We start from the raw sequence: 15,989 nt of genomic DNA on the forward strand, positions 1-15,989 counted from the left end.
ACTGGGCTCCCTGCTAAGCAGGGAGTTTGCTTCTCCCTCTCCCACTCCCCTGCTTGAGTCTTCTCTCTCGCTGTGTCTCACTTTGTCAAATAAATAAATAAAATCTTAAAAAAAAAATGAAACAGTTGGGGGGCTTTGTTGGTATAGAACAATATTTGCGATGTATAATCATGTGGTTTCTCTCTTTTTGAAGTATTGAGCAAATGAAGTTGTAAGCCAAATCCAACAGAACAAAATTATCAGCAGGGAGTGATATAAAGTCAAATTTTAAAACAGTGGATTTTAATTAAAATCAATTTTTAAACAGATTTATTTGTTAGTTGTTTTGTATGTATTAACACAAAGACAATGTATGAAGTACACTCTAGGGTTTGGTGCCATGATTTTCTCTCATATTACTTTACTACTTTAAAGCAGGCAAATTCCAAAACCCTATAAAATTAATATTTTCAGTCAGGGAAACTTTGCTCTTGGAAAAATGAGCAAGAAAATAGCTTTTAAAGGTTAGGAGTAGGAATCACTGGGAATAGTGGGAAACATTCTCAGATGATTTTAGAAAAGACAATCAACATTTATTTAATGACATAAAAAGATGGCTCTATAACCACCCATTTCAGCTTTTTTTTCCTTCAATGGAAAGAAAATAAACCAAAAAAATAAAACTAATAATAATTATGATTGTAAAAATATGTTTTTAAACTAGTTCCTCCACTATTCTCCAGAGGATAAACACTAGCATGTAGAAGACTTTTTACTTTACTCTATTTTTATTTTTAAAAATACTTTTCTATTTTACGGGGTGGGAGAGGGAAAGAGAGGTCTTTTCTTTTTAAAGATTTTATTTATTTGAGAGAGAGAGAGAGAGCTAGGGGGAGGAGTAGAGGGAGAGGGAGAAGTAGTCTCCCCACTGAGCCTGGAGCCTGACGTGGGGCTCCATCCCAGGACCCTGGGATTATGACCTAAGCCCAACGCAGACACTTAACTGACTGAGCCATCCAGGCAATCTTTTTTTAAAGATTTTATTTATTTATTTGACAGAGAGACGGAGAGGAAACACAAGCCGGGGAGAGGGAGAGGGAGAAGCAGGCTTCCTGCTGAGCAGGGAGATGGATGAGGGGCTCAATCCCAGGACCTTGAGATCATGACCTGCGCCAAAGGCAGATGTTAAACGATTGAGCCACCCAGGAGCCCCTGGAAAGAATCTTAATCAGATTCTGTATGGAGTCACATGCAGGGCTTGATCTCACAACCCTGAGATCACCATCTGAGCCAAAACCAAGAGTCAGATGCTCAACTGACTGGCCACCCCGGCGCCTCATAGAAGCCTTTTCAAAAGAGGAAAATGAAAATGATTATTTTCCCAAAGCTGGTGGACTGAAATTCTTTTGTCTTGAAAGCTCAGAGAAATATAAGACCCAACATTTGAATCAAATATTACACTACCTAGAGAAAGCTCACTGCTTTAAGACAAAAGTAAAAACAAGGGGAACAACCAGTTAAGCTTACAACTCTTGGTTTCAGCTCAGGTCAAGATCTCAGGGTCATGAGAGATCCAGTGCAAGTTGGGTTTGCCACTCAGGGCAGACTCTGCCTGATATTTTCTCTCTCTCTTCCTGTCTCTCCCAACTGTGATTTCTCTCTAATAAATAAATCTTAAAAAAAAATAAAAAAAAGTAAAAAAGAGAAGCACAGGGAACATGCAAAAAAATACAAATAATTATTCTAAAATAAAATGCAGGGGTGCTGGGTGGCTCAGTGGGTTAAAGCCTCTGCCTTCGGCTCAGGTCATGATTCCAGGGTCCTGGGATCGAGCCCCGCATCGGGCTCTCTGCTCAGTGGGGAGCCTACTTCCCTTCCTCTCTCTCTGTTTGCCTCTCTGCCTACTTGTGATCTCTGTCAAATAAATAAATAAAATCTTTAAAATAAAATAAAATGCACTCCATCAGAAAAAGTTATCACATACTCACTAACAACAAAATTCAAAGCTACATCTGAAACTATGAATAAAATGCAAAGTATATACTGCCTTCAACGAAATAGTATAGAATGTTTCCTACTGACTAATTTTAAAAGTTGGTAGTTGGAGCATGAATGGAAAACATGTGAAACTGCAAATAAAATTTTTAAAGGAAACTAAAAGATGTGTAACAAACACCTGAAAAGTTGAATTTTACGGAGAACCCGTCCGACATAATTTTGCTCTCGATTTTAATCACTTAAAACAGCTTATTGATATAAGGACAAACATAGAGAAAACTCTGAATAGTAAGTATGTGACAATGTAAAAAATTCAACTCAAAAAACATTTATAAGCAACGTTAGGTTCAACAATGTCAATCAATAATGACTGTTAAAAAATGAATGTTCTCTCAATAAATAACTACCATAAAATAGCAGCTCCCACTGATTAGGCAATATTCTGAAACATAAACATAAGAGTAATTCAAAATAGGCTATATCTACATTTGTTAAGTTACACAAAATGGAAACTTCTAGAAATGTCTGCAAAGCAAATTCACTTTGCTATTAGTTGATAACATTTTTAAAATGTGCTTTAAAATTTTGCACAAGTTAATGCCAGTTTTCTTTACTAGTTTCTCAATTTGCCTATATAAATCTATCCTAACAGTACTTTTCAGTTTTGAAAAAAATCTAACATGTAGCAATGTTTTGTTTTTTTTTAAGATTTTATTAAATTTTTTTTTTTTTTTTGGGGGGGGGACAGAGAGAGAGAGATCGCAAGTAGGCAGAGAGGCAGGCAGACAGAGAGGAAGGGAAGCAGGCTCCTTGCTGAGCAGATAGCCAGATGCGGGGCTCAATCCCAGGATCCTGGGATCATGACCTGAGCTGAAGGCAGAGGCTTAACTCACTGAGCCACCCAGGCGCCCCTCAAAAATCCATTTTTTTAAAAGCAAATATTTTTGCTATGCTCAACGTAAAAAAGGGTTGGGTTTTTTGTTTGCAATGCATTCTTCCTAAAGTAATAAAATTGATACAAAGTGTTAAGTCCCACAAATGTAAGTATACATAATTATACTCTCTCATTAAAGAAGCTCAATTCAAGTTGCTTAATCTGTATTTGCTACACAGGTATATACAGTGTACTATAGATATATACTAGTAAAATTTTTATATATGTCAGTATGTATCTATCGAAGTTTACCACAAGTATACGGTCACTTGGATTTTCAGAATTCCTTTGCCATTAAACAGAAGTATGCTTCTCATACAAAATGCAGGAATGTTTACTAAAATTACATGCTAGTAACAAAATATTTAACTTCAAGTAGAAGCACAATAAATGAAAATATTATACCTTGCACGTTATTTTAAAAAATATTGAACTAAAAAAAGAATCTATGATGGCGGAGGGGAGGCTACTGTAAACTTTTATACTTGAGCAATTCCTCCTCCAAAGGTAGGCTGTTGCATCCTACAAAAGAGTAAAAGTTTTTTCTCAAAAAAAACCCTTCTTTTAAAACATAACTGAAGTGTCCCTTAAAGTGGTTCTAGGAATAAGGCACTGAAAATGATTAAGTAAGAGGGGCGCCTGGGTGGCTCAGTGGGTTAAAGCCTCTGCCTTCGGCTCAGGTCGTGATCCCGGGGTCCTCGGATCGGATCAAGCCCCACATTGGGCTCTCTGCTCAGCAGGGAGCCTGCTTCCCCCTCTCTCTCTGCCTGCCTTTCTGCCTACTTGTGATCTCTGTCTGTCAAATAAATAAAATAAATTAAAAAAGATGAAGTAAGAGCCACTAGGTAAATCATGATTAGCAAGACTTTGGAGACCTAGGTTCATATTCTTGCCTATACCACTTACAGAAACTTGTGACCTTCATTCAGCAAGTTCCTTAATCCCTTTCAGCCTCAATTTTTTCACCAGCAAAATTCGTTATTGTGCTGAATAAAAGATAGCTAAGAAGGTTTTATCAGCACTGAGCTTGTCACTTAACGGCTGTCACTTACAACTCAGGAAGGTGGCAATAATCATTACTGTCAAGATAAATTTGGGGTGGGAAGGAGGTGGGAATTAGTGGCCTTGCAAAAAGTAGGGTCCTTGCATTAAAACCCACTCTTCTTGCTTGGTAGTGTAACTACTGGTACTGTTCTGCTATTCATTTTTAGTGTAAAGAACTCTAAAGAACCAAGAAGTAAAAACGAGAGGGGGTTAAAAACTGAATTTTACAGGTAGCAAGAACCTGGACTCAGGCAAAACTCTGTGCTGAGATTGTCAGTGGGCCATCATCCTATCCTACCGATCCCCAAGTTAATGGAAGATTAGGAGGATATTTCCCAGTTTATGCCTTCTGAAACAGAATCACTTCAACACAGTACTGAAGATGATGAGTTCCTAATTATTTGTTGAATGAATCAATACAGGTGTACATTTCATACAGAAACTAACTATCCAGGAAAACCGACATACTGAACAAAATTTTCATTTTTTATACTAGAGCCCCTTTCCTCACGAAGCACTCAATACTTAAAGTTCTTCACTTATTAAAACAAAACAAAACAAAACAAAAAACAAATGAGATAGGAATTACCCCTAAATTCACGAAAAGAAGTAAGCTTTAAAAACGGCCGAATAAACTCCTAAAGTTAGTCACATGGCTGGTCAGATACAGAAGCAGCTGGAATTCGAACTCACATTTGGGCTTCAAAATTCAAGCTGTTTTCGCTACACTAAAGTTTGCATCTCCACTTGTCTCTGTAAACTGTCTAGGGGAGAGAACATTCATTATTAAGCTTTCTTTTTTCTCCTCTGAAGCCAGCCCTTCTATTTCACACTACCTCCTGTGGGGGCTATAAACTAAATACAACAGCAGGCAAAGGGAACTAATTCTAGGAGTCCGGGTGTACCCGCGAAGAACCGAAATCTGTTTTATTTGTTACACCGGACGAATGTCCCGGCGCCACCTCCAGAAGCGACACACACACACCAGGGTCCAGAGAGGCTTCAGACCGCGCCCAGGTCTCAAGTTTTAGTCAAGGCCCACGTTCAGGCCAAGCGAGGAGAGAAGGTTACCCTTCCCTGACACCCTCGTCACGGCGGGAGCGCAGAAGAGAAGGTTGCAGTCGCAATAACAATACAAACAATAAACCCGCAGAGCCCCTCTTCAGCCCGTTAAACGCACTTACTTGAGCGAAGTAATTGCAAGACACAAGACCGGCACCGGCAACGGGAAGGGCTCCTCTACCCTCCACCCCAGGTACTGGCGGTGACGACATCGGGGCCGCGCCGCCAAGAGCGAAGGCCCCGCTCAAGGCCACGAGCACAGCGCACGGCGCGCGCTCACAGCAGGGGCGGGGTAGCACGCCGGCGCCACCTTTAAACGTCACGGACGGCGCTCTGCTTCTGGACTCAAAGGTTTGAACATGTCGCGCCTGAAGGGAGTGGCGGAGAGGGATACACGAGCGGGTTTTAGAGCTGAGAGGAGAGAGGTCGGTGCTTCAGTACCTCAGGGGCTGTTAAAGGCAGCGAGGAAGAGCGGCCAGTTAAACCTGTCGGGTCGAAATCTCAGTGAAGGTAAGATCCAGAGGTACTACCAGATTGCGCTATGAGAAAGCACTTGCCCCTGGCAGGCTCCCTTTCCTTAGCCCGCTTCTGACATCTTTGCCACAGTCTCCTAGCCAGGACCCTCGGGCTCTAATTGAGGCACCCATCATATTCCCACTGGTTAGGTCAGGCCCGTTCAGTTCCCACTTTTCCTCAAGGAATAATGAGCATATTTCCTAGATTGAGGATCTAGATAGATGCCATACAAAATAAATTTGGGACCATCCTCAGAAACCTAGTAAAGATCAACAAGCACCTGTGTACCATGAAAGAATAGTAGCCAAATGCACTTGTGATTGTCCCTTGTGTAAGGGAGGGAGTGGGAAGTGGGAAGAGAGAATATAGCATTCTTCCTGTAATGTTTTTCTCTACTTAAATTCAGGTTTGAGGGGTGCCTGGATGGCTCAGTGGGTTAAAGCCTCTGCCTTCGGCTCAGGTCATGATCTCAGCGTCCTGGGATTGAGCCCCACATCAGGGAGTCTGCTTGCCTCCCCCTCTCTCTCTGTGCCTGCCTCTCTGCCTACTTGTGATCTCTGTGTGTCAAATAAATAAAATCTTTTTAAAAAGTAACTTCAGGTTTTAGGCTGTCTGGGGTTGAAACCTTCCATTTTCTTTTTAATGATTGCTTTTTTATTGTGTCATGTATAGAGTGGACCAAGCAAATACTTTCAGAACAAATCAAAGGGTATATGACATTAAATCTCTGCTCTATTTGGAAAAGCTTTTAATCAGTGGAAACATAAATATTTTAAAGCTACAGCTGTACATACACATTTGTTTTTCCCAGAGCCTGGAACATTTTCATTGATACCCGACTAGGGCTTTTTGCTTCCTGTAGGACTCTGCTCAAAGGTCACACCTCAGACCGGTCCTTCCTAACTTGCCCTCATCAATAAATATCATTGCTAACACTATGGTTGGTTGGTTTTTGTTTTTACCTGTTTAATTTTTTAATAACACTCACTATCAGAATTTATATTACGTATTTGTTTATTGTCTTACCTGGTCTCCCACTAGAATGTTAGTTTCATGAAATCAAGGAGCTTTCTGTTACTCACTCTTGTATCACTAACAACCAAAAGAGTTCTTGGTTCGTAATAGATTCTTATTCAATGTTTGTGGAAGGAATAAGTGAGTGAATGAATCTTTCCAAATACTAAGTGCTGTACTAGAATGTACTTTTTTTTTTTTTTTTTTTTAACAAACTTAGAATTGTATTGAGTTCTGCTGGACTCCTGTTTGGACATTTTTTGGTGTCACTTGAATCATCTGATTATTCCTAATGACTTTAATATTTCATCTTATGATTACTATAATTTACTAAAACATTCAAATATTGTTGGCAGTTTTTTTAAGTTATCATTCTTAAGTGTCAGTTCTGTAACTTCCTGATAAAGGTGTGCTGAAACAAAATAACTGTTAATAACCAACTTCAAAGAAGAATATTAGAAACATTCTTGAAAATTTTAAATGACAGTTCCTTTTCTGAGCAAGTACACAGAAATATGTCATTGTTTGGTTTAGTATAGATATTGTAGCTTTTTCATTGGACCAGGTAAAAGAAAGATGGAGTTGAAGAGGAGTTATTGATTGTTGCCTTGTGGTTACATGACATTGGTAGGATAGTAGTGTAGATAATGTTTTTGGGTGATACATCAAAAATTGAATGAAAGTAAAAGGTTTGGAACAAAAGAATGCTGTAAATTTTAAAGGAAACCACATGATTGAACTGACAAGAATATTGGTAAGAGGATACTTTTCTAAACCAATTAATTAAATTTGTTTGGAAACCATATTATTTGAAAGGGAAATATGGGTATAAGGCTATCCTTATATTGCAGAGAGCAGTTTGGTTAGTTTCTATTTGTGGAATTAAGTAAATAGGTCTAGGGCTTCTAGGCCTCAAGATGTCATGCCATCTGTTTTAAAGTACTGAGAATTTGCCTTTTTCAAAAAAGTATGTACAATTTGTTATGACACAGTAAAAAGCGTAACATAAACCATATATTTCCCAAGTTTTAAATAACCAATCTTAAATCTGTATTAACTGTGTTCTGCTTTACTATTTAGCTTAACTCTATTTTGACTACTGGTTGTCTTAATTGAATTTAATAGTACGAGCAGCCGATAAGAATTAACCAAAGTATCAGATTTTAATAATAATTTCAGAAAGAGGGGCTCCTGGGTGGCTCAGTGGGTTAAAGCCTCTGCCTTCAGCTCAGGTCATGATCCCGGGGTCCTGGGATCGAGCCCCGCATCTGGCTCTCTGCTCAGCAGGGTGCCTGCTTCCCTTCCTCTCTACCTCTGCCTGCCTCTCTGCCTACTTGTGATCTCTGTCAAATGAATAAATAAAATCTTAAAAAAAAATAATTTCAGAAAGAAACTATTGAGTGGATCATCCAAACAAGCTATTCTGGTACATTCTTAGAAATGAAAACAAGAGGAAAGTGTTTTAATCTGTATACAATGGCAGTATCTTGAGGTAAGCATTTAGTTTTTAGTATACTAAAATCCAGGGAAATCTGCTTGTTTGGATTATGAAACAAGGAACTAGATGGTTAATTGAAAGTGCCATTCCTATTTCTTTGTCTGTTAAAATAGTTCTGAACTTCATTGTTTCAGTGTCTTGAGAAGTTACTATCAGTACCAAAATTTGTTTAATAAATTAGTGCAGAACTTAAACTCATCTTTATATTAATATGTTCACTCAGTTGCATTTTAGTATGTTTTCTTAGGTAGAAAAGGATGGGGGGAGCATTAGTTGAGTGAATGCCATCTGTCATAGATACTGTCACAGGAAAAGTACAGATAGAGAAGAATGGAATTCCAGTTTCAATGAGTTTTATCTTCACTATAAAACTGAATATACCCTCAAATTAAAGTATAAACTTAAGCTTGTTTTTCTCTTAAAGTGATTGGTAAAAAAATGTTTCCTTTTATATATGTTAAGCATTGTTTCTTTTTTCTTTTTCTTTTTCTTTTCTTTTTTTTTTTTTTTACAGTATCCTGCTGGACTTCAAGAGAACTGTTCTCTTCATACATTCTAACATAACAATGACTCAGGTGTTCTAAAACACAAAGTTACTCAAGCCGAAACTGAGTTAATGCTTTCTATATAACTATTCGATTTTACTCTGGTGGTATGTGTGTATATGTGTATGACTGTATTTGTTTCTTATTGAACTTTAAAGATAGTCTGAAAGTGACACTGCAGTATTTTGAATAAGTCAGTAGGGGATTCTTTCTTTAATGTAAGAGGGCCATTGGTTGCCACGAATAAACTACTGTGAGAAATTTGGAATGTTTATCAGTGAGTTTTCCCTATCTTTGGCATAGTGCTAGTCTTAAGTGGTTGATTCTTGTAAAATCCTCATAATTGGGTAGAGCTTTTAGTGAATGCCATTTGTAGGATAAACTCATACTAAAATATTATTCTGCACCTAGCAAAAGACTTTTTGTATTACTATTGCTACATCCGGCATTTAAGTTACTGTGGGGCTCGCTCATTTAATCAACAAGGAAACTGGTAACCAGAGATGTTGGATTACTAGCCAGTTTGATTAGTTGCACAGTTTAAACCAAGGCTTAGTTCTCTAACTCTTTGGTCAGTGATACATCCAGGATGTCATCATGTGTATCATAGTTTAACATATTTACAACCTTTTAGAAGATGGAATCTACATACATGAGTATATAGACCTTAACAGGAATGATTATGGTTTTCCACTTTAAGGAACTATCATATACGATGGGTGATCATTATATATATGAAACTATTCAAAACTGTCAAAAAAGATTTCTCAGTTTCATGATTTGTTGCTTCTGTAGTTTACTGGCTACACATTCTTTTATTCTTCCATGTAAAAACCATTTTAAACTTTTTTAAAAAATTTCTTCTCTGTTTCTAACCATACCCACCTCTAAATATCTTCCCCAAATTAGACAAGTTTTCTGGCATCAATCCATCGGTAGTACCTATTTCTATAATTAGCTATTGCCAGTGAGTAATATGCCCAAAAAAATATGCAAAGAAATCTTTTTCCAGTCTTTGTTAATGGCCATTCTGTTCATTGCGGAAGCCTCTAGTCATGTATGGCTATTTAAATGTTAATTAACCAAAATTAAATAAAATTAAAAATTATGTTCTTCAGTCAACTTAGCCACATTTTAAGTGTTCAATAGCTGTATGGAGCTAGTGGCTACCATATTGAATAGTGCCGCATATAGGATATTTCCATAATTGCAGAAAGTTGTATCGAGTAGTACTGTTTGAGACAATTATCATCTTGTAAGAAATATATGTATCTTTGTATGTAGGTGTATAAATGTATGTGTATTTATGCATCTATATACCTTGATATGTATGCATACATACACATATGTGAATGAATATATGCACACATAAGATTGCCTTGATACATTACATCATGTTTATCTTATTTTGAGTTAACCTTTTTGGGATATAATTTATAAACAATGTGTGCATCCATTTTAAGTGTACCATTTAGTGAGTTTTGATGTATATATATGCGTGTACACACACACACATTTACACATACATGAAGTTATGTAATCACTACCACAATAAAAAGTATAGAACATTTCCAACACTCAAAAAGTTCCCTTAAGCCCCTTTTTTGTCAGTCAACCCTCACTGCTAATTCTACACAACCAGTGATCTGCTTTTATCAATATAGGTTAGCTGCTTCTAGAATTTCATTTAAACGGAATTATACATTTGCAATTTTTGTTTTGTCTTAGGCGTCTCTTGCTTAGTATGTTTTCTGAGGTTCCTCCATGTTGTTTGTATCATTATATTTTTTTTTATTGTTGAGTAGTAGTCCATTGTATGTATATGTTTGTGTGTGTGTATATATATGTGTGTGTGTGTGTATGTATGTATATATATGCATATATATATATATATATATATATATATATATACCTCAATTTGTTTATCCATTTACCTGTTGATCAACATTTGATTTGCTTCTAGTTTTTGGCTATTATGAGTAAAACTGTCATGAGTTTTCAAGTACAGTCTTTGTGTAGACGTATGTTATCATTCCTGGTGAGTTACATACCTGAGAGTAGAATTGCTTGACATATAGTGGTAAGTGTATATTTAACTTTATAAGAATTTACCAAGCTTTTTACTCCTAGTAAACAAGAGATTCAGTTGCTCTAGATTATTACCAACAGTTTGTATTGTCAGTCTTTCTGATATTAGCCATTCTTGTATTTGTGTTGTAGTGTAGTGTAGTCCTTATGGTTTTATTTACATTTTCCTTAATGACTTATGATGAGCATCTTTTTCAGCTATTCATTGGCCATTTGTATATCTTCTACCAAGTGTTCAGATTTTTTTTCTATTTTTAAGTTGGGCTATTTGTATTTAAGTTGTAAGACCTTTTATGTTTTGGGATAGAAGTATTCAGATATCTATCTCTATCAATATCTAATATATTTTCGTGGTCTGAGTATTAATGATTTCTTTAGAAAAACAGAAGTTTTCAATTTTGAGGAAGTCCAACTTATCAATTATTTTTCTTTTGGGATTTGTACTTTTTCTGTACTAAGAAATTTTATCCACCCAGGGGCTGTGAAGATTTTCTCCTCGGCTTTCTTTTAGAATTTTTATAGTTTTGTCTTTCGTATTTAAGACTATCATCTATTTTAAGTTAAGATTAGAGTGTGTCATAAGGTGAAGGTTGAGGTTCTTTTTTTATCTATATGAATTCATAGTTCCTGTGCCATTTGTTGAAAAAGACTATTTCTTATTAAATTGGCATTTCTGTTGAAAATTGGTTGACAATATATTATTGCATGGAATTTTCCTGAACTCATCTTTTCTATTGATTTATATATCCTTATACTAATACACTGTCTTGACAAGTTTTATAGTTAAGACTTTAAATCAAGTATCGTTAAGTTCTACAACTTTTTTTACAGTTTCAAAAATTAATTTATTTTAGTTCTTTTGTGTTTTGGTAATACATTTTAGAATCAGCTTGTTAATTTCTATAGCAACGCCATCTGAGATTTTGATTATGATTGTGCTGAATCTGTAAGTCACCTTGGGGAGAAGTGACAAATTAGTTTATAATTTGGTATATTTGTCTGCTTATCTAGACCTTCTCTAAATTTTCACAGCAGTATTTTTTATTTTCATACCACAGGTTTTGCATTGGTTTGTCAAGCTTAACCCTGAGTATTTCATGGTTTTAGATGCTGTGTCTTATGAATCTTTAAGCATTTAAAAGAGTTTTTCATTTATTGATTGCTAATACCTAGAAGCACAGTTGATTTTTGTATATTAACCTTGAATTCTGTGGAATCTCTAAGCCCATTCCATATAATTTTTTTATAGGTTCCTTAGGATTTTCTACATAGATGATCATGTTTTCTACTAGTAGAGATGGTTTTACTTTTTCCTTTCCAATCTGAATGCCATTTATTTATTTTCCTTACTGCATTGGTCAGGACCCAGAGTAGAATTCTGAAGTTGTGATAATGGGCATCCTTGTCTTAAGAAGGCACTGAGAGAAAGCACTTAGTCTTTACCATTGTGTATGATGTTAGTTGTATGCTTTTCATAGAAACCTGCTATTAGGTCAAAAGAATTCCCTTCAATACTTAGTTTTTTGAGAATTTTTATCTTGTCAGATTTTTTTTTTTTTTTTTGCATTTCTTGAGTATCATTGGTATCTTTTTTCTGTTAATATGACAGATCTCATTGACCTTTAGATGTTAAAACACTCGGCATTCTTGATGTAATTACCACTTGGTTGTGATGTATTTTTTTTAATTAATTAATTTATTTTTTCAGCAAAACAGTATTCATTGTTTTTGCACAACACCCAGTGCTCCATGCAATACGTGCCCTCCCTACTACCCACCACCTGGTTCCCCCAACCTCCCACCCCCGCCCCTTCAAAACCCTCAGGTTGTTTTTCAGAGTCCATAGTCTCTTATGGTTTGCCTCCCCTTCCAATTTCCCTCAACTTCCTTCTCCTCTCCATCTCCCAATGTCCTCCATGTCATTTGTTATGCTCCACAAATAAGTGAAACCGTATGATCCTTGACTCTCTCTGCTTGACTTATTTCACTCAGCATAATCACTTCCAGTCCCGTCCATGTTGCTACAAAAGTTGGGTAGTCATCCTTTCTTTCTTTCTTTTTTTTTTTTATGAACAGTTGTGATGTATTTTTTATATGTAGGTTAATTTGTTAAGGAATTTTGGGTCTATAATCACTAGGGAGTTTGGTTTGTAGTTTTTTTCTTTTTCTTTCTTTTTTCTTTTTCTTTTAATGTCTTTGGTTTTGGTATCGGGGTAATGCTGGCTTTGTAAAATGAGATAGAGATTGCTCTTTCCTCCATTTTCTGAAAGAGTCTGTGTAGAATTCGTATCATTTCTACTCCAAATGTCTGTTAGAATTCACCAGTGAAGCCATCTGGTCTTGGAGTTTTCTTTGTTTTAAGTATGTTTTAAATATTTAAATGGGAATATTTAAAATAGCAAATTCAATTTCTTAATAGATGCAAGGCCACTTAGGTTTCATATTGTTGTTGTGGGTTTTCCCCCTATTTCAGGGAATTTATTCATTTTATTTAAGCTATTGAATTTATAGATGTAAAGTTGTTTATAATAGTCTCTTCCTTTTAACATCTATAGGACTTAGGTGATATTTCAATTTTCAAAGAACCAGGTATTGGTTTAATTGCTTTTTATCTATTGTTTCATTGATTTCCCCTCTTTATTTCTTTACTTTTGTTCACTTTGTGTTTAATTTCTTCTTTTTCTAGTTTATGATTGTAGCTTATGTCATTATAAAATGAGGTTATTTATGAAGCAAGACTGGACTTGAGTTGATAATTGTTATAGGTGGGTGGTGGATAATGGAGCGTACTTCATTTTACTATTCTTTAAATTTATGTATATATTTGATGTTTTATATAATACTTTAAATATTACATAAAGTAAATGAAGGACACTTGGGTGGCTCAGTTGGTTAAGTGTCCAAATCTTAATCTCAGGTCTTGATCTCAGGATTGTAAATTCAAGCCCTATGTTGGCCTCCATGCCAGATGTGGAGCCTAATAAATAAATAAATAAACTGACTTTATCAAAATTTTTGTCACATTTATATGCCTATTGACACTTATCTTAACCTGATAGTATCTGTTTTATGCATTGGTAAGCTATTTTAGGATAACTCTATAGAATTCCTCTATAATTAGGACTTTTTGTAACTTTTAGTGGTTCTTTCTGTTTTTGGGTAGGAGAAGAAAAGTGACATGAATCTTGATGCTCTAAGCTCTTGAAATTGGAATACCTCACAAATAGTAATGGGGAAAAGAAAGAGCAGTATGTCAGTATTTCTGGAAAAGCAAATTGATATATGTTCAGTAACACTGTAGTGTCAACAGTTAATCCATACCTTGATAGAACAAGGACAAATTTTGCTAACAGAAAAATCTGAAATAATGATAACATTGTAACATTCATTTAGTGTAGTTGATGGGTAACAAGATATTTTCATTATGTTGTTTATAAATTTCTTGTGCTCCTTCCTTCAACCCCACCAAAATTTGTTATTACATTGCTTATTAATTATAATCATCTTAATGTACCTCTATATAGGTATCAGAGAAAAATAGATGCACAAGTGCTCTATATATTTTCTTAGGAGTAGAGTTGTACATATCATATAGTTTCTTCTGCCTTTTTGTGTGTATTTTGTATTGTTTTGTCTTTCCTCTTTTGTTGTTCTGGAAATGTTTGTTGGTGACTAAACCTGGATAGGTCATTGGTAACTTATAAAAAAATTTTTCTCAAGAGTAACACTGATACTTAGTCAAATACATGAACATCCCCATTTATATGGACTCTTTTGGTGTCAATAAATTCACATTCTAATCTGAGTTGATTTGTCATTTCTTATTCTTACTCAACCATCCATACCTATATACCAAAAAAAAAAATTATAATAATAATAATGGTAGCAGTAGTAATAGTAATAGTAGTAACAGTGGTACATTTATGGTGCTTTTGCTTTCGAAAAAGTTGGGGAGAGTGAATTCTTTTTATTTTGCTTTGCTTTAAAAATAAACCACAATCCACAAACGGAAACATGAATGGGCTTATATTCTATAATATTCATAGTAGCTGGATTCATTTGTAGAAGTATAAAGTGACTACCTAACCAGAGAGAAGGGGTTGGAGAGGATTATTTTCATTCATTCTAATATGAATATAGGCACCCCATTTTTTTGAAGGAGCGTAAGTCTCATGGATTTCAGAAACTCTGCTTTGCTTCTATAAAACCATTATATCAGATTAGTAATCCTGAATTATACTTCAGTGTCCCAAACTTGAAACTTTGACAACACCTTTCCGTTTAGTCTCATTCTGAAATCTTCGTCAATGACTGCAGGATATAATCATTGTTGCCTTGGTTAATAACTGCTGAAAGTTCTAATGATACTACTGTATAGTCCTACTTTTATGAAGGAATGAAGTACTCTTTTTTTTTTTTTTAAGATTTTATTTATTTGAGAAAGAGAGAGAGCGCAAGTAGGGCTGGGTGGGAGCAGGCAGAGGGAGAGGGAGAAGCAGGCTCCCCACTGAGCAGGGAGCCTGATGTGGGACTCAGTCCCAGTACTCAGGGATCATGACCTGAGCTGAAGACAGAGGCGACTGAGCCCCCCAGGTGCCCTGGAATGAAGGACTTTAAAATAGTTTTGGTATAACGCTGTAGCAAGTTAATACCTTCTGGAGTTTCAAATTTTTTAGTGGCAAACTTGGACTCTCCCAGTTCAACTTATATGGTCTTTTTTTGCTATGTTTAAGAAGTTACTGTGTTTGCTGCAGTAGAATTCACACGATGTTGTGTGATGGAGTAAGAAATAAAATTGTATGTTAGGTAAAATAGCAGCTACCAGAATTAGTTATGCCTTCCAGATGTCCACTGAGAGTCAAGGCAATATAGCTATGCAGGTGTTTGAATCCCATTTCTGCTACCTACTAACTGTATAGCCCTGGGCAAATTCTGTGCCCCATTTTTCTTGTCTATAAAATGAGAATAATAATAACATCTATGTCACAGAAATATTATGAAGTTTAAATGAGTATATTAGAAAATTACCTCATACTTATTAGCTATTACTATTACCAGTGCTTTCTTAGACAGTATATACTCCTGTTGTAAAACTTATGACATCATCTTATAAATGTTGATTTTCATGCTTTTATTGTGTTAGCATAATTGTAACGTCCCTTCTTTATTGTCTTATATCTACTACAATGTGCTATGCAGAGTATGTGTATAGTAAATATAGCTGATTGAAAATAAAAGTAAAGGACACCTGGGTGGCTCAGATAGTTAAACATCTGCTTTTGGTTCAGGTTGTGATCTCAGGGTCCTGGGA

General features: G+C 35.7%; 2 protein-coding genes across 5 annotated transcripts in view; one reads left to right on the top strand and one right to left on the bottom strand.

Annotated features, from left to right (window-relative positions):
* SRSF11 (serine and arginine rich splicing factor 11) overlaps positions 1 to 5,239 on the bottom strand; it is a 43,218-nt gene extending 37,979 nt beyond the window's left edge. For 2 of the 3 annotated variants that reach the window (XM_046000234.1, XM_046000192.1), the window contains exon 1: positions 5,140 to 5,239. The gene's annotated coding sequence lies outside the window, so the exon portion shown is untranslated. The remainder of the gene's footprint in view (positions 1 to 5,139) is intronic. The other variant, XM_046000201.1, reaches the window with a different exon arrangement.
* Positions 5,240 to 5,332: 93 nt separating this feature from the next.
* LRRC40 (leucine rich repeat containing 40) overlaps positions 5,333 to 15,989 on the top strand; it is a 46,287-nt gene continuing 35,630 nt past the window's right edge. Inside the window, exon 1 of one of the 2 annotated variants that reach the window (XM_045998727.1) lies at positions 5,333 to 5,527. In XM_045998727.1, coding sequence (XP_045854683.1) covers positions 5,377 to 5,527 — 151 coding nt within the window. In that variant the 5' untranslated portion in view covers positions 5,333 to 5,376. The remainder of the gene's footprint in view (positions 5,528 to 15,989) is intronic. The other variant, XM_045998714.1, reaches the window with a different exon arrangement.

The sequence above is a fragment of the Meles meles genome, chromosome 1 (genome assembly GCF_922984935.1).
Source record: "Meles meles chromosome 1, mMelMel3.1 paternal haplotype, whole genome shotgun sequence".
NCBI lineage: Eukaryota > Metazoa > Chordata > Mammalia > Carnivora > Mustelidae > Meles > Meles meles.